The sequence below is a fragment of the Mobula hypostoma genome, chromosome 4 (genome assembly GCF_963921235.1).
Source record: "Mobula hypostoma chromosome 4, sMobHyp1.1, whole genome shotgun sequence".
Taxonomy (NCBI): Eukaryota; Metazoa; Chordata; class Chondrichthyes; order Myliobatiformes; family Myliobatidae; genus Mobula; species Mobula hypostoma.
In genome coordinates this window covers 3,665,070-3,683,134 of record NC_086100.1, presented here as the reverse complement: position 1 = coordinate 3,683,134, position 18,065 = coordinate 3,665,070, and the positions used below count along the sequence as shown (strand labels likewise).

The 18,065-nt window shown below is 43.1% G+C and overlaps 1 protein-coding gene across 2 annotated transcripts in view; it reads right to left on the bottom strand.

Annotated features, from left to right (window-relative positions):
* abcf3 (ATP-binding cassette, sub-family F (GCN20), member 3) overlaps window positions 1–18,065 on the bottom strand; it is a 172,589-nt gene that overhangs the window by 62,847 nt on the left and 91,677 nt on the right. For both annotated transcript variants that reach the window (XM_063045252.1, XM_063045253.1), the window contains exons 6-8: window positions 17,687–17,809; window positions 5,541–5,807; window positions 128–208 (exon numbers count right to left, since the gene is read on the bottom strand). In XM_063045252.1, coding sequence (XP_062901322.1) covers window positions 128–208; window positions 5,541–5,807; window positions 17,687–17,809 — 471 coding nt within the window. The remainder of the gene's footprint in view (window positions 1–127; window positions 209–5,540; window positions 5,808–17,686; window positions 17,810–18,065) is intronic.

Below are 18,065 nucleotides of genomic sequence, written 5' to 3'. Positions count from 1 at the left end.
AGGTCGATAAGACTAGGTAGATGAACCGTTTGGCATGGATGAGATGGACTGCAGAGCAGGTTTCTGGTCTGTAGTGGCCTAATGAACCTATAAAAGTGGCTGATGTGTCCTCGTTGTTGAAACACACCTGGCTGGAGCCTTGTCTGCCTCGATCTCCTCCAACTTAGCATAAACTTCAGTCAGCCGACTGCTCTCTGTGCCATCGCCTCTGGAAGAAAAATTCAGAAAACAGGTTTTCATTTTGTGAGTTACAAGCTGAACTCCATTATAAACTCACAACTTTTCCTTCATCCACTTTCTTTTCTCCTTGCTTGACTTTCATAGGACACAATAGGTGCTGAACCAGAACTCAAGATGAGCCCAATCGATAAGACACAAGAATTGGGCCATTCAACCCATCAAGTGTGCTCTGCCAGTCCACTGGACTATGGGATTAATAGCTTTGTGGTTAAATTTGCTGATGATACAAAGATAGGTGGAGGAGCGGGTAGTGTTGAGGAAACAGACAGCCTGCAGAAACTTAGATGGTTTAGGTGAATGGGCAAAGAATTGGCAAATGAAATGCAATGTTGGGAAGTATATGGTCATGCACTTCAGTGGAAGAAATAAATGGGCAAGCTATTATTTTGATGGGGAGAGAATTCAAAATACAGAGATGCAAAGGGACTTGGGAATCCTTGTGCAAGATACCCTAAAGGTTAACCTCCAGGTTGAGTCGGTGGTGAAGAAGGCGAATGCAATGTTGTCATTTATTTCTAGAGGTAGAGAATATAAGAGCAGGGATGTGATATTGAGGGTCTATAAGGCACTCATGAAACCACACTAGGAGTATTGTGTGCAGTTTTGGGTTCCTTATTTTAGAAAAGATATACTAATGTTGGAGAGGGTTCAGAGAAGATTCACAAGAATGATTCCAGGAGTGAAAGGGTTACTGTATGAGGAACGTCTGGCAGCTCTTGGGCTGTATTCCCTGGAGTTCAGGAGAATGAGGGGGGAATCACATAGAAACACTCTGAATGTTAAAAGGCCTGAATAGATTAGATATGGCAAAGTTATTTCCCGAAATTACTTTAGTCAGAAGGTGGTAGATCTGTGGAATTTGTTGCCACAAGCGGTTGTGGAGACCAAGTCATTGGGTGTATTTAAGGCAGAGATAGATAGGTTCCTGATCAGCTACGGCATCAAAGGGTATGGGGAGAAGACAGGGGATGGGGATGACTGGAAGAATTGGAGCAGCCCATGATTGAATGGCGAAGCCAAATGTCCTACTTCTGCACCCATATCTTACAGTCTTATTATGGCTGATTTATTATCCCTCTCAACCCCATTCTCCTGCCTTCTCCTTGTAACCTTTGGCACCTTTACTAATCAAGAATCTATCAACCTTCACTTTAAACATACCCAATGACTTGGCCTCCACAACTGCCTGTAGCAAAGAATTCCTTAGATTCCTTAGAAATCCTTCTTCATCTCTGTTCTAACTAGACTCTATTCTGAGGCTGTGCCCTCTAGTCCTAGACTCCCCCACTATTGGAAATATTCACTCTGTCTAGAACTTTAAATATTCGATAGCTTTCAATGAGATGCACCCTCATTCTTCTGAACTCCGCGACTACAGGCCCAGAGCCATCAACCACTTCACATACATTAACTCTTTCATTCCCAGAATCATTCTTGTGGACCTACTCTGGGACCTCTCCAATCCATCAATTCCCATCACAATTGAATAGAATTGACATTATTACTTACATTCTTCACATACATGAGTAAAAATCTTTGTATTGCGTCTCCATCTAAGTGAGCAATGTGCAATTTATAGTAATTTGTATGTACAACAGGACAGTCAATATAACAGAGAAATACAATTGTATCAGCGTGAATTAATCAGTCTGATGGCCTGGTGGAAGAAGCTGTCCCAGAGCCTGTTGGTCCTGGCTTTTATGCTGCGGTACCGTTTCCCAGATGGCAGCAGCTGGAACAGGTTGTAAATGTCCTGAGATTGAGGGAAGTACAGTTCCCATACCAGCCAATAATGCAGCCAGTCAGGATGCTCTCAAACACGAGGAAATCTGCAGATGCTGGAATTTCAAGCAACACACAAAAAAGTACAGGCCAGGCAGCATCTCTAGGAAGAGGTACACTCGACGTTTTGGGCTGAGACCCTTCGTCAGGACTAACTGAAGGAAGAGCTAGTAAGAGATTTGAAAGTGGGAGGCGGAGGGGGAGTTCCAAAATGATAGGAGAAGACAGGAGGGGGAGGGATGGAGCCAAGAGCTGGACAGTTGATTGGCAAAAGGGATATGAGAGGATCATGGGACAGGAGGCCCAAGGAGAAGGAAAAGGGGGGGGGGGGAAGAAACCCAGAGGATGGGCAAGGGGTATAGTCAGAGGGACAGAGGGAGAAAAAGGAGAGAGAGAAAAAGAATGTGTGTATATAAATAAATAACGGATGGGGTACGAGGGGGAGGTGGGGCATTAAGGGAAGTTAGAGAAGTCAATGTTCATGCTATCAGGTTGGAGGCTACCCAGATGGAATATAAGGTGTCGTTCCTCCAACCTGAGTGTGGCTTCATCTTGACAGTAGAGGAGGCCATGGATAGACATATCAGAATGTGAATGGGACGTGGAATTAAAATATGTGGCCACTGGGAGATCCTGCTTTCTCTGGCAGACAGAGCGTAGGTGTTCAGCGAAACGGTCTCCCAGTCTGCGTCGGGTCTCGCCAATATGTAGAAGGCCGCATCGGGAGCACCAGATGCAGTAACCATATAACCACATAACAATTACAGCATGGAAACAGGCCATCTCGGCCCTTCTAGTCCTTGCCGAACTCCTACTCTCACCTAGTCCCACCGACCTGCACTCGGTAAGTATATCATCCCAGCCGACTCACAGGTGAGGTGTCGCCTCACCTGGAAGGACTGTCTGGGGCCCTGAATGGTGGTGAGGGAGGAAGTGTAAGGGCAGATGTAGCCCTCTTGTACTAGCCATTTCAGCCCTGGGAAAAAGCCTCTGACTATCCACACGATCAATGCCTCTCATCGTCTTATATAACTCTATTAGGTCACCTCTCATCCTCCATCGCTCCAAGGAGAAAAGGCCCAGTTCACTCAACCTATTCTCATAAGGCATGCTCCCCAATCCAGGCAACATCCTTGTAAATCCCCTCTGCACCCTTTCTATGGTTTCCACATCCTTCCTGTAGTGAGACGACCAGACTGAGCACAGTACACCAAGTGGTGTCTGACCAGGGTCCTATATAGCTGCAACATTACCTCTCGGCTCCTAAACTCAATCCCATGATTGATGAAGGCCAATACACCGTATGCCTTCTTAACCACAGAGTCAACCTGTGCAGCAGCTTTGAGTGTCCTATGGACTCGGACCCCATGATCCCTCTGATCCTCCACACTGCCAATTAGTGTGACCTCAGTGGTTGGGAAAATGTTGGAGTCCATTATTAATAATGAGGTCTCAGGGTACTTGGGAGCACATGATAAAATAGGCTGTAGTCAGCATGGTTTTCTCAGGAGAAAATCTTACCTGACAAATCTGTTGGAATTCTTTGAGGAAATAGCAAGCAGCATAGACAGAGAATTGGTTGATGTTGTGCACTTGGATTTTCAGAAGGCCTTTGACAAGGTGCCACCGATGAGTGGCGGAGCAGACTCAATGGGCTGAATGGCCTACTTCTGCTCCTTTGTCTTGTGATCTTGTGAGGAGGTTGCTTAACAAGCCCTGAGCCCATGGTATTACAGGAAAGATTCTAGCAGTGGCTGATGGGCAGGAGGCAAAGAATAGGAATAAAGGGAGCCTTTTCTTGCTAGTGCCGGTGACTAGTGGTGTTCCATGGGGTCTGTGTTGGGACAGATTCTTTTTGTTTAATGTCAATGACTTGGATGTTGGAAATGATGGCTTTGTTGCAAAGTCTGTAGACAATATAAAGATGGGTGAAGGGGCAGCTAGTTTTCAGGAAGTAGACACGCTATAGAAGGACTTGGGCAGATTAGGAGAATGGACAAAGAAATGCCAGATGGAATACAGTGTCAGGACATGTATGGTCATGGAGTTTTTGTAGAACAAATGAAAGGGTTGACCGTTTTCTAAATGGAGAGAAAATACAAAAAAACTGAGGCACAAAGGGACTTGGGAATCCTTGTATAGGATTCCCTGAAGGTTAATTTGCAGATGGAGTCTGTGGTGAGGAAAACAAATACAATGTTAGCATTCATTTCATGAGCACTAGAATAAAAAAGCAAGGAAGTAATGTTGAAACTTTATAAAGCACTGGTGAGGCCTCATTTGGAGTATTGTGAGTAGGTTTGGCCCCTTATCTTAGAAAAAACATGCTGATGCTGGAGAGAGTTGAAAGAAGGTTCACAAAAATGATTCCAGGATTGAATGGCTTGTCATATGAAGAGCGTTTGATGGATCTGGGCCTGTATTCACTAGAATTCAGAAGAATGAGGGGAACCTCATTGAAACCTATTGAATGGTGAAAGGCCTTGATAGAGTCAAAGTGGAGAGGATGTTTCCTATGGTGGGAGAGTCTAACACCAGAGGACATAGCCTCAGAATAGAGGGGTGTCCTTTTAGAACGAAGATGAGAAGGAACATTTTTAGCCAGAGAGTGGTGAATCTGCAGAATTACTTGCCACAGGTGGCTGTGGAAGGCAAATCTTTACGTATATTTAAGGCAGGAAGTTGATAGATTCTTGATTGGTCAGGGCATGAAGGGACACAGGGAGAAGGCAGGAGAATGGGGCTGAGAGGAAAATTGGATCAGCCATGATGAAATAGTGGAACAGACTCAATGGACCAAGTAGCTTAACTCTGCTCCTATATCTGATGGTCTTAAGGTCTAAATAGCCTTTGACAACCAAGTCCAGCTCCTGACCTTGTTGGGCTTTGCTACTAAGCCCAACAAAACCATTTCCACTGACAGGAGAAAGGGCAAAGGTGGGTTACTGGCTTCTTAAAACAAGTCACTATGGGTAGGTGGGAATTGTCGGCCTTGGTCGGCGTCTCATATAGGATAAGGAAAAAGCTGACCTCAAACCTACGTAGCCTTGCAGCTATACCCACGCATGGGGAAGGTTTTGAGAGTAAACTCCGAGGAGCTGAAGTCCCTAAGGCAGTCTGGCATTGAGTTAAAAGCAACTCCTTCAATGTCACTGGTGCCTAACTGTATTTGTCTCTGCTGTTCCTTCACATTCATCTGCTGTGTGGAGAGTGGGAACCTGCGGCATGGGCAACAGTTTGCTCTCCAAAATGTGCAGCCCTTGCTTGCGTATCAACTTAGACAGTTAGGATGCAACATTCCTTGTTGATGTAGACCAGCGAAGGCCAAGACAGAAATCTTTAGAGTAATTTGTCTTGCACTATCAAAAGACAAAAAATTTCACGGCATATGTCAGAGACAATAAGCCTGATTCTGATCCTGAGAGCATAAGCTGCTGTCAGAGCTGAGGGATCTGGGACGTGAACCAGTATCGAGTTTTTGTACAAACACTGGATACCTCCCGCTGTAGTTTACTCACAGGCCAGCGTTCATCTTTGCCGTCAGAGCCTTCTCCTCCTGCAACAGGCCTTCCCTCACTGTGTCACACTCCAGTACGCTCTGTAAGGCCGATGTGTCGTCCCCAACCACTTCCTGTTCCACATGCAGGATGCTGATATGAGAGGGAATGCGAAGACTTCGTGCCGACATCATCTTCAGCAGCGTCGTTTTCCCCAAGCCATTTCGACCAACTAAACCATAACGTCTCCCATAAGCGAGGTGCAAATCTGCACCATTAAGTAAGGCCCTTGAAGACAGAAAGAACATGCTTTAAAACATATATCCTTTCCCTGATATTTTAATTAATACTTCATGAATACACCATTCTATTCCTTCAAAGAAATTATAAACATAGAACATTACAGCACAGTAAAGGCCCATCAGCCCACAATGCTAAACTGACCCTCTAAACTACTCGAAGATCAACCTAACCCTTCTCTCTCAAATAGACCCTCATTTTCCTTTCACCCATGATGAGGACTCGAGATTGTTTAAAGTAATTTCCACTACAAAAGTATAAAGGGGAACAAAATAATTGCTACCTTTGATTTGACCAGCACAAAAAATCCAGAAAAACACAATGCTGTAAGATAAAGAAAGCAATAATAAAAAACTTGATAAATACTTGAGATAGCTTATAACTTAGATTGATTGTATGTCCATAAAGTGATGCTAGGCACAGGAGTGTTTGTACACAAGGTGACTCTGACAGAAAAAGATGATAAGTAGTTGTGGTTGGGGGTGTGGAGGGATGGGTTCATGGGTGGAAGTGTTGCTGCTTGAACTGTTCTTGTGTCTGGTGGTCCTGGTATGGATGCTAAACAGCCTCCTCCCTGGTTGGAGTGGAACAAACAGTCCATGACAGGGTAGGTGGGATCCTTCATGATGTTACTGGCTCTTTCTGTATATAGTTGCAAGAAACAGTGAACTCTTTGCAATTACCTGGTTTTCTGCATTAATTACCTGTAACATGCTGTAATGGCTTCTCTGTAATGTTTCACTGCTAAGGCTAATGAAATGGCTTCTCTGTAATGTTCACCGCTGAAGTAGCGGTTTCTCTGTAGCAGCAATGTTTGGGTTTTGGCTGGAGATAACAGGGCTATGGATATGCATGTTAGCCAATCAGGATTTTGTTGCCCTGTCTTGTGAATCTAGAAGGAGTTTATTTTGCGGGTTTCTGAGAGACTGAGTGAGACAACGAGGGAGAGGGAGAGGGAGCGGGAGAGGGGGGGGGAGATAGATAGATAGAGATATGAGGAGAGAAGACGAAAATGGAGAGATTTGGTAAACCGCCGGACGGGGTGGACTCAGAGCGAGGGTCTGAAGGGCAGCGACGATCGGAGGAGGTCGATGGTGAACGATCGGCTTATCAGTGAGTTCCAACTTTGCGCACAGATGGTTTAATAAGATTGGGGCCTTTTTTTCTTTTATTTCGTTTCTCTACTAACCATATAGTCAAAGTAAAAGTTATAAAGCTTAATCGTTTAATTGCATATTGTGTACTGTTTGTTACTTTGGGGTACTGATTTTTAACAGGGGACACATCAGGCAGCAACCACCCAAATAAGATTTCTTAAGTTTGGCTGGGACGGAGGTTATCACCCCCTATGTTAAGCCACTAGGCGAAGCGAGTGCTACATACCCATAAAATCTGGTCTGATCTTCATCTAAGTCACAGTAGCAGATAAAAACAATCTGCCTAAACTAATAACACACAAACAATTGTACTTCTCATGTCTTTATTGAACGTATTGTTTAATTATTCACAGTCCAGGCAGGAAAAAAGAATGTGAACCCCTGTATTTAATAACTGGTAGAACCTCCTTTAACAGTGGAAAAGGTAAAGGGCTGGACAAGGAACCTGATTCCTTCTTCTTCATCCATAGATGCTGTCTGACCAGCTCAGTTCCTCCAGCATTTTGTGTGCGCCACCTCTATCAATAGCTCTTATCATCTTGTACAACTATATGAAGTCACCTCTCATCCTCGCTATTCAATCAAATTCATCAGACATAATCTTCCCTTCAAGCTATATCAGCTTCCTCTGATTTGCCCATTCTTTTCCTCATGATCATTACTCCACTCCCACAAAATTCTTTCCGTTATCAGCCCTCTCACAGGTCTATAGTTACTGGCTTGTCTCTACTGCCGTTTTTGAAAGGCGGAACCAAATGTGCTGCCCTCCTCTCACTCCAAGCCGCCACTGAGCACATCCACATGGAACGCTGTCGCAGGAAAGCAACATCCATCATCGGGGACTCCCACTATCCAGACCATATTCTATTCTCACTGCTACTTATTACTATTAATACATTTTTCTCTTTTTTGTATTTGCACAGTTTGCTGTCTTTTGCACATTGGTTGATTGTCTATCTTGTCGTATTTGGTCTTTCATTGATTCTATTGCTTTTCTTTGTACTTACTGTGAATGCCTGTAAGAAAATGAATCTCAGGGTTGTATATGGTGACAAGTAATTTAAAAATCTCAGCCAAAGACTTAGTAATCGCCTCCCTTATCTTCCATTGTAGCCTGTGAAAAATCCCATCTAGCCCTCGGGACTTTTCCCCCTTTTAGCCCACCAAGACACTGAGCACCTCCTTGTTACTTACGAAGACTTTCAGGCACCCCTTCACTGAATTTTCCAAACTACAAAGTCTTTTTCCTTTGTGAGTACAGATGAAAAGAATTCGTTCTGGCTCCAGGCACAGGCAGCCCATGTTGTTCCTACTGAGCCTTATTCTTTCTCTGAATGTTCTTTTATCATATAATGTAAAAGGTATAGGTGAAGAACTTAGCTACTCAGCCCATCAAGTTGCTTTACCATTCCATCATGACTTATTTATGATCCCTGTCAAACCCATTCTGCTGCCTTTTCCCCATTACCTTTGATGCCCTGACTAATCAAGAACCTATCAACCTCCACTTTAAATATACTCAATGACTTGGCTTCCACAGCCATTGTGCCAATGAATTCCACAGATTCACTCCCCTCATCTCTGCTCTCAATGGAATTCCCTCTATTCTGAAGGCTGTCTTTTGGTCCTAGATTCCCCCACGATAGAAAACATCCACTGTAGGCTTTTCAGTATTCAGTAGGTTTCAGTGAGATGCCTCTCATTCTTCTGAACTCCAGGCCCAGGCCCATCAAACTCTCCTCACCCTTTCATTTCTTGAATCATTCTCGTAAAATTCCTCTGAATTCTCTCCAATGCCAGCACATCTTTTCTTAGATAAGGAGCCCAAAACTGTTCACAATACTCCAAGTGATGCCTCACCAGTGCCTTATAAAGCCTCAAAATTACATCCTTGCTTTTATATTCTAGTCCTTTCAAGGTGAATGCTAACATTGTATTTTGCACTGATTTCTGAATTTGCTCCTGGATTAAAATAGTCTACGCCTTTAATCCTTCTGTCAAAGTACATGACCCATACACTTCCCTGCACTATATGCCATCAGTCACTTCTTTGTCCATTCTCTCCCAATCTATCTAAGTCCTTCTGCAGACACCCTGCTTCCACAACACCACCTGCATCTCTACGTATCTTCATATTGTCTGCAAACTTGACTTCAAAGACATTAATTCAGTCATCCAAATCATTGACATATAATGTGAAAAGAATTGAACCCAACTACAAAGTGTGTTTCCTTTGTGAGTACTGAGGAGAATTATGCGTTTCACCTGTATGTTCTGACTCCAGGCACACACAGCCCACAGGCTGTTGCTAATGGGCCCCACTCTTTCTCTGAATATTCTTCCTTAGAATACTTATTGAACGTTCAGATTTACTTTCATCATATCTGCTGTGATTTCTCGTGACCCATCTCAACTTTCCTATTTCAGTGCCACGCTGCAGTTTTATCTGTAATTATTTATTCGTTTAGCGGTATTGCGTGGAATAGGCCCTTCCGGCCCTTCGAACCACACCGCTCAGCAACCGACAACAACCCTGATTAACCCTAAACTAATCACGGGACAATTCACAATGGCCAATTAACCCATCCAGCACATCTTTGGTCTGTGGGAGGAAACTAGAGAACCCAGAGAAAACCCACACATTCCACGGGAGGACATACAGAGACACTTTACAGAAGGGTTTCGGAATTGAACTCCGCATCGGGAATGTTCCGAGCTGTAACAGAATTGCGATAACTGCTGTGCTACCATGGTGCCACTGTGGATTTTACAGTCTTTAGAGGTCTTCCCTGTTTTTAGTTCTCTATACTCTGCTCTCTATGCAACTCTCTATATATCCTGACATCCAGGAGACATTCATTGCAATTGATTAGATTTCAAAGACTAAATAAAGAGCAAGAACATAAGCTATAAATGAATAAATAATAAATTAAATAAATAGTGCAAAAAGAGAAGGAAAAAGTACAGAGGAAGTGTTCATGGATTTATTGTCCATTCAGAAATCTGACAGCAACAGGGAAAGAAACTATTCCTGAAACTTTGATTATGTGTCTTCAGGGTCCTGTATTCAAGAATAGGAGAACAGAAAGCAGAAAACTACAGGCTAATTTAGAAAAAATTATTAAATCCATTATTGAGGTAAAAACAGCGCATGAAGAAAATCAATGCTGCATGTGTATTGAACATGGAGAACATTCAAAACCTTTATAACAGCAAGATACAATCCCATATGATTTAATGATACCACCTCATGCCGCTATTGACATCAATGGATCTGGGGTTGAGAGGGTAAACAGCCTTAAGTTCCTCGGAATCCACATCACCGAGGACTTCACATGGTCTGTACACACAAGCCATGTGGTGAAAAAGGCACAACGGCACCTCTTTCACCTCAGACAGTTGAGGAAGTTTCGTATGGGCTCCTAAATCCTAAGAACTTTCTACAAGGGCACAATTGAGAGCATCCTGACCAGCTACATCACTGCTTGGTATGGGAACTGTACTTCCCTTAATCGCAGGATTCTGCAGAGAGAGGTGCAGACAGCCCAGCACATCTGTAGCTGTGAACTTCCCATGATTTAGGACATTTACAAAGACAGATGTGAGAAAAGGGCTCAAAGGATCATTGGGGACCTGAATCACCCCAACCACAATCTATACGCTGATTTGAGTGTATTTCTATGTTACACTGACTGTTGTATTTATTATAAATTATTATAAATTACTATGACTGCACATTGCACATTTAAACGGAGATGTAACACAAAGATTTTTACTCTTCATGTATGTGAAGGATGTAAGAAATAAAATCAATTCAATTCATGGTCCAAATATATGACATTCACTGGTTCTCCCATCCCTTGGAATTGACTGAAGAATTGATCGCAGACTTTGGGAAGGGGAAGTTGAGAGAACACACCAGTCCTCGTCGAGGACACCTTCAAAAGGTGACGCCTCAAAAAGCCGGTATCCATCATAGAGGAGCTCATTCACCCAGTCGTGCCCTCTTCTCATTACTACCAGCAGGGGGTGGGTACAGGAGCCTGAATACTCCAACACTTCAGCAACAGCTTCTTCCCCTCTGACATCAAATTTCTGAATGGACAATGTGCCTCACTCCTTTTTAAAACCCCTTTTTTCACTACTTATCTTACTTGCTTTACACTTATGACTGTGAGGCTAAGCACAGCTCCAATACCATATTCAAGTTTGCTGATGACACCACTGTCACAGGCAACTAATATCAAAGAAGATACTAAAAGCTTTGTATATAAAGGATAAAAGAGAGTTGAGGGTAGATATAGGACCAATAGAAAATGACGCTGCAGATATTGTCATGAAAGATGCAGAGATGGCAGGGGAACTGAAAGCTATTTCGCATCAGTCTTCACAGTGGAAGACATCTGCAGTGTACCGGACATTCCAAGAGCGTCAGAGAAGTGAAGTATGTACAGTGAAAACAACAACAGAGAAGGTGCTCAGGAAGCTTAATGGTCTGAGGCTGGATAAATCTCCTGGACCTGATGGAATGCATCCTCGGGTTCTGAAGGAAGTAGCTGGAGAGATTGCAGAAGCATTAACAATGATCTTTCAAGAGTCAATAGATTCTGGCTTTGTACTGGATGATTGGAAAATTGTACTGGATGACTAGAAAATTGCAAATGTTACTCTGCTGTTTAGGTGGGAGGCAGCAGAAAGGAAACTAGAGACCTGTTAGCCTGACATTAGTGGTTGGGAAGAGGTTGGAATTGATTGTTAGGGATGAGATTACAGAGTAGCTGGAGGCAATGACAAAGACAGGCCTGAAAGGAAAATCCTGCTTGATTAACCTACTGCAATTTTTTGAGGAAATTACAAGCAGGGTAGACAAAGGAGATGCAGTAGATGTGGTGTGCTTGGATTTTCAGAAGGCCTTTGAAAAGGTGCCGCACATGAGGCTGCTTAGCAAGATAAGAGCCCATGGAATTACAGGGAAGTTACTAGATTGGCTGATCGGCAGAAAACAGAGAGTGGGAATAAAGAGATCCTATTCTGGCTGGCTGCTGCTTACCAGTGGAGATCAGGGGTTAGCGTTGGGAGCGCAGCTTTTTATGATGTATGTCAATGATTTGGACTATGGGATTAATGGATTTATGGCTAAATTTGCCAGTGATACAAAGATAGGTGGAGGAGCAGGTAATGTTGAGGAAACAGAGAGCCTGCAGAGATTTAGTCAGTTGAGAGGAATGGGCAGAGAAGTGGCAAATGAAATACAATGCTGAAAAGTGTATGGTCATGCACTTTGGTGGAAGAAATAAATGGACAGACTATTATTTAGATGGGGAGAGAATTCAAAATGCGGAGATGCAAAGGGGCTTGGGAGTCCTTGTGCAGGATACCCTAAAGGTTAACCTCCAGGTTGAGATGGTGGTGAAGAAGGCGAATGCAATGTTGGCATTCATTTCTAGAGGTATAGAATATAAGAGCAGGGATGTGATATGAGGCTCTATAAGGCACTCGTGAGACCACACTTGGAGTATTGTGTGCAGTTTTGGCTTCTTATTTTAGAAATACTGACATTGGAGAGGGTTCAGAGAATGGTTCCAGGAATGAAAGGGTTACTGTATGAGGAGCATCTGGCAGCTCTTGGGCTGTATTCCCTGGAGTTCAGGAGAATGAAGTGGGATCTCATAGAAACATTTCGAAAGTTAAAAGGCCTGAACAGAATAGATATGGTAAAGTTATTTCCCATAGTAGGGGAGTCTAGGACAAGAGGGCACGACTTCAGAATTGAAGGACGTCCATTTAGAACAGAGATGCGCAGAAATTACTTTAGTCAGAAGGTGGTAAATCTGTGGAATTTGTTGCCGAGAGCAGCTGTGGAGGCCAAGTCACTGGGTGAATTTAAGGCAGAGATAGATAGGTTCTTGATTAGCCAGGGCATCAAAGGGTATGGGGAGAAGGCAGGGGAGTGGGGATGACTGGAAGAATTGGATCAGCCCATGCTTAAATGGCGGAGAAGACGTGATGGGCCGAATGGCCTACTTCTGCTCCTATACCTTATGGTCTTATGGACCCCTTGGTTAATGGTAGGGGTCCATGGCATAAAAAAGGTTCTGAACATCAGAAACACGGCATTCAGTCATAATGTGCCACCTTTGTACCACAGGGACCCCCTGCTCGCATGGGAGGTTCATTCACCACACCAGCATTGTCAAGGAAGAAGAGCCAGCGTCTTGGTTAGGTTAAGCAAGCACGCAAATTGGCCACTACTCCCTAGTATACTCCTGGCCAGTGTACAGCCCCGGGACCAAGCTGTGTAAGCTGAGAGCCAGAATGTCCTACCAAGGGAAACGAAGCATTGGAACATCTTATGCTTTACCAAAACCTGGTTGTCGGGGGAAATACCAGACTAAGCCATGGAACACATCGGGTTCCCTGTGTTCCGAGCAGACAGGTCTAAAGACCTCTCTGGAAAAATAAAGGTGGGGGAGTATGTTTCATGGTGAATAATGCTTGGTGAGACCCAGGTAGCGCGCACACCCTCGAATCCCTTTGCTACCCGGATCTGGAGTACCTTTCAGGCTGCCTAGACAATTCACATCTTTTATTATTACAGCTATCACAGACCAATACCAACCTGGCTCTCAATGAACTTTGTGAAACCATCAATATCCATGAAACCACACAGCCAGAGGCTGCTTTCATCATTATCGGAGACTTTAAACAAGCGTTACTGACGAGAGCTTATCCGAAGTTCTGCCAACACATCCAGGTGAGCACACGGGGAGGAAACATACTCAATCACTACTACTCTCCCTTCCGCAATGCCTACAAAGCATCTCTCTGCCCTCCGTTTGGAAAATCTGACCATCCTTCCAACTGTCTCTTACCCACCTACAGGTAGAAATTGAAACAGGAAGCGGCCATAGTGAAAACTATCCACTGCTGGTCCAACCAATCAGACTCAATGTTACAAGACTGCTTTGATAGCATCTCCTGGGAAGTATTTCAAGCTGAGAACATCTCCAAATACACGGAGGTAGTAACAAGCTTCATTTGGAAGCGCATTGAAAACATTGTTCCCCAAAAATCGGTCCAGGTCCACCCAAAGCAGAAGCCTTGGATAACTAGTTCAGTGCAGGTTGCTCTCAACACAAGGGATATCTCTGATCTTCTAAGGGACCAATTTTGTCCCTTACTATCCTTTTACTCTTAATATACTTGTAGAAACTCTTCGGGTTTACCTTCACATTATCTGCCAAAGCAACCTCATGTCTTCTTTTTGCCTTCCTGATTTCCTTCTTTAGTATTTTCTTACATTTTTATACTCTTCAAGTACCTCATTTGTTCCTAGTTGCCTATACCTGCTACACACCTCTCTCTTTTTCATAACCACATCGCCAATATCCCTTGAAAACCAAGGTTCCCTATGTCTGTTAACTTTGCCTTTAATCCTGGCAGGAATATGCAAACTCTGCACTCTCACAATTTCGCCTTTGAAGGCCTCCCACTTACTGAACACATCCTTGTCAGAAAACAACTTGCCCCAATCCACTCTTCCTAGATCCTTTCTCATCTCCACAAAATTGGCCTTTCTCCAACTTAGAACCTCAACTCAAGGACCAGATCTATTTTTATCCATAATTAACTTGAAACTAATGATATTATGTTGACTGGACCCAAAATGTTCGCTTACACATACTTCTGTCACCTGACCTGTCTGGTTCCCTAATAGGAGATCAAGTGTTGCATCCTCTCTCGTTGGTACCTCTATATATTGATTTAGAAAACTTTCCTGAACACATCTGACAAACTCCAAGCCATCCAGCCCTTTCACAGTTTGGGAGTCCCAGTCAATATGTGGAAAGTTAAAATTTTTCATTAATATTATCTTTTTTCTCCTTTACAATGGTGTACTGGAAATGGCATTAAACAATCTTGAATTGAATTGAAATTCACCATCAAACTAAATGCTGAATAATGAATTAAAGAGTGAATGAGAATGAACTATTTGTCTCAGTAAAGGCTGCCATACAGATGTCAAGGAGGGTGAATGGGCATATTGGCGGAGGTCAATTACATGGTTGACCCACACTACCTCAAAAATCACCTTTATTCAGCAGGAAGGCCATTTCCTGATGTTTGTGGTATTTATCTGACTGAAAAAGTCAGCTCCCACCATATATACTCCTAGCAGCCATACATATTGTAATGAAGGCATGAACTACAAATGCAGTTTTTTTAAACATTTGCAATGTAAAGGAGAAACAGTGACTTTCCCCATAGTCCAATACACAAGGTACCAACATGCTGAACAGATACATATGTGCATCGCAACATGGGTGACATGGTAAGCACAACGCTTAGCACAACACTTTAAAGCACCAGCCAAAGGGGTTCAATTCCTGCCACTGACTGCCAGGAGTTTGTACATTCTCCCCATATCCTCCTCATTGTTTTCTTCCAGCTGCTCTGGTTTCCTCTCACTTTCCAAAGACATAGGTTGGCACCAGAAGTGTGACCACATTTGTGGGCTGTGCTGCTCATTGACACAAACATTGCATTTCACTGTGTTTCGATGTTTCAATGTACATGTGACAAATAAAGCTAATCTTTTCTTTTGTATGTAGGGTTCAGATGAGTTACCTCCACTTCACCCCTAACACTGGTACATGTTGTAATACATGCACGCACAGTTCCTTAAATCTGTAAGCCCAAAGAAGTGATTGAGGACTTCCGAAAGGGTAAGATGAGTCCTCATAGACGTATCAGAAGTGGAAAGAATGAGCAATTTCAAACTCCTGGGAGTCAATGTCTCTGAAGATCTATCCTGGACTGAACATACTGATGCAGTCACAAAGAAGGCATGACAGTGGCTATATTTAATTAGGGATTTGAGGAGATTTGGTATGTCAACAAGGACACTGGCAAATTTCTACAGTTGTACCACGGACAGCATTCTAACTGGCTGCATCACCATCTGGTATGGATGGGGTGGGGGGGCACTACACAGGATCAAAATAAACTGTAGAGAGTCGTTAACTTAATCAGCTCCATCATGGGAAGTAGCCTCCACAGTAACCAGGACATCTTCAAAGAGCAATTCCTCAAAGAGGCAGCATCCATCATTAAGGACCAACAACACAGGACATGCCCTCTCCTTGCATCAGAATGGAGGTACAGAAGCCTGAAAGCACACACTCAATGATTCAGGAACAGTTTCTTCTCCTCTGCCATTCGAATTCTAAATGGGCATTGAAGACTCGAACACTACCGCTACTTCTTTATTTTTATTTTTGCACTACTTTTTAATTTAACTGCAATTGATGATTTGTTTTTTCCTTTTCTATTATCATGTACTGTGTTGGACAAATTTCATGACATACGCCAGTGATATTAAACCTGATTCTGATATATGGGGATCAGGAGAAATAGTCACTTTTTCCAAAGTCCAATGCAAACTGACCACCTATACGTGCACGGCAACACGGGTGGCATGGTTGCCCAGCAGTTCGTACAGTGCTTTACAGCACCAGTAATAGGGATTCATTTCCCGGCGCTGTCTGTGAGGAGACTACACGTTCTCCCCATGACTAGGTTTCCTCCCAAAATCAAAAGATGTCCAGTTTATTGTTACTAAGTTGTGGGCATGCTGTGTTGGTGCCAAAAAAGTGGCAACACTCACAGACTAACTCCCGTACATCTTTGGACTGTGGTGGTCATTAATGAAAATTATTCATTTCAGGGCACGTTTCAATGAAGACATGACAGATGAAGATCATCTTTAAAGGGGATGAAGAGGGGAGTGAAAGTCCAAGGTCTATGCTGAAAGGATGCTGATTACGCAGCGTACGATGTGGAATATTGCCTCATCCTGCCAATTCATCTCAGATTCTAGTATGGAAACACCAATGCCCTTGATCAGAAAGGCTCAAGGTTCAAAGTCAATTCATTATCAAAGTACATTTTCTTGTGGGCACACACAGTAAATCCAAAAACCACAATAGAATCAATGAAAGACCGCTCCCAACAGGACAGACAAATAACCAATGTGAAACTGTGCAAATACAAAAGAAAAAATATTAATAATAGATAAATAAGCAATAAATATCAAGAACATACAAAAAGCCTACAAAGACTAGTGGATACAGTGCAGTCCATCACAGGTAAAGCCCATCCTACCACTGAGCACGTCTACAAGGCATGATGGCACGGGAAAGCAGCATCCATCATCAAGGACCCCCACCATCCAGGCCATGCTCTCTTTTCATTGCTGCCATAAGGGAGGTGGCATGGGAGTCTCAGGTCCCTTACCAGCAGGTTCAGAAATAGTTATTACCCCATAATTGTCAAGATCCTGAACCAGAGGATATAACCTCACTTGCCCCATCAATGAACTGTTCCCACAATCTGTTGACTCATTATCAAGGACTCTTCATTTCATGTTCTCGATATTTCTTGCTTTTTAAAAAAAATATTATTATTTTGTTTTTCTTTTTTTGTTCTGCAGTTTGCTGCTTTTGCACATTGGCTGTCTGTCCATCTTGTATGTGGTTCTTCATTGATTCTACTGTGCTTCTTTGAATTTACTGTGAATGTCTGCAAGAAAATGAATCTCAGGGTTGCCTATAATGACATATACCCACATTGATAAAACAATTACTTTGCACTTTCATCAATTACATTACAGAGACCCAAACAAAAGTTACTGTCAATAGTGGTACTCACCTGTCTCCATAGGAGACATCAAAATTTTCAATTTTAATGTCATATGACTTGTTCTTTCCTGAAGCTTCCAAGCGGCTTTCTTTCTTATTGGAAGCTTGGCTGGCCGAGGCTTCCTCGAGAACCCTAAATACAAATAATATATTAAATTACTAAGCAATTGTTAACATAATGAAAGACTATTGAGGTGCAAGCAACATCTGAATTTGGACAATCATCAATAAGCTTCTGCTGCCATTTCAATTTCAGAAGGTCCAGACTCACATCATTCCACAGATGTGCAGAAGAGAGCATCCGAACATGCTGCAACACTGCATGGCATACAGACTGCACAGCAAAGCACAGGAAGACCTCATAATTTTATGTACAGACACTCCTGTGC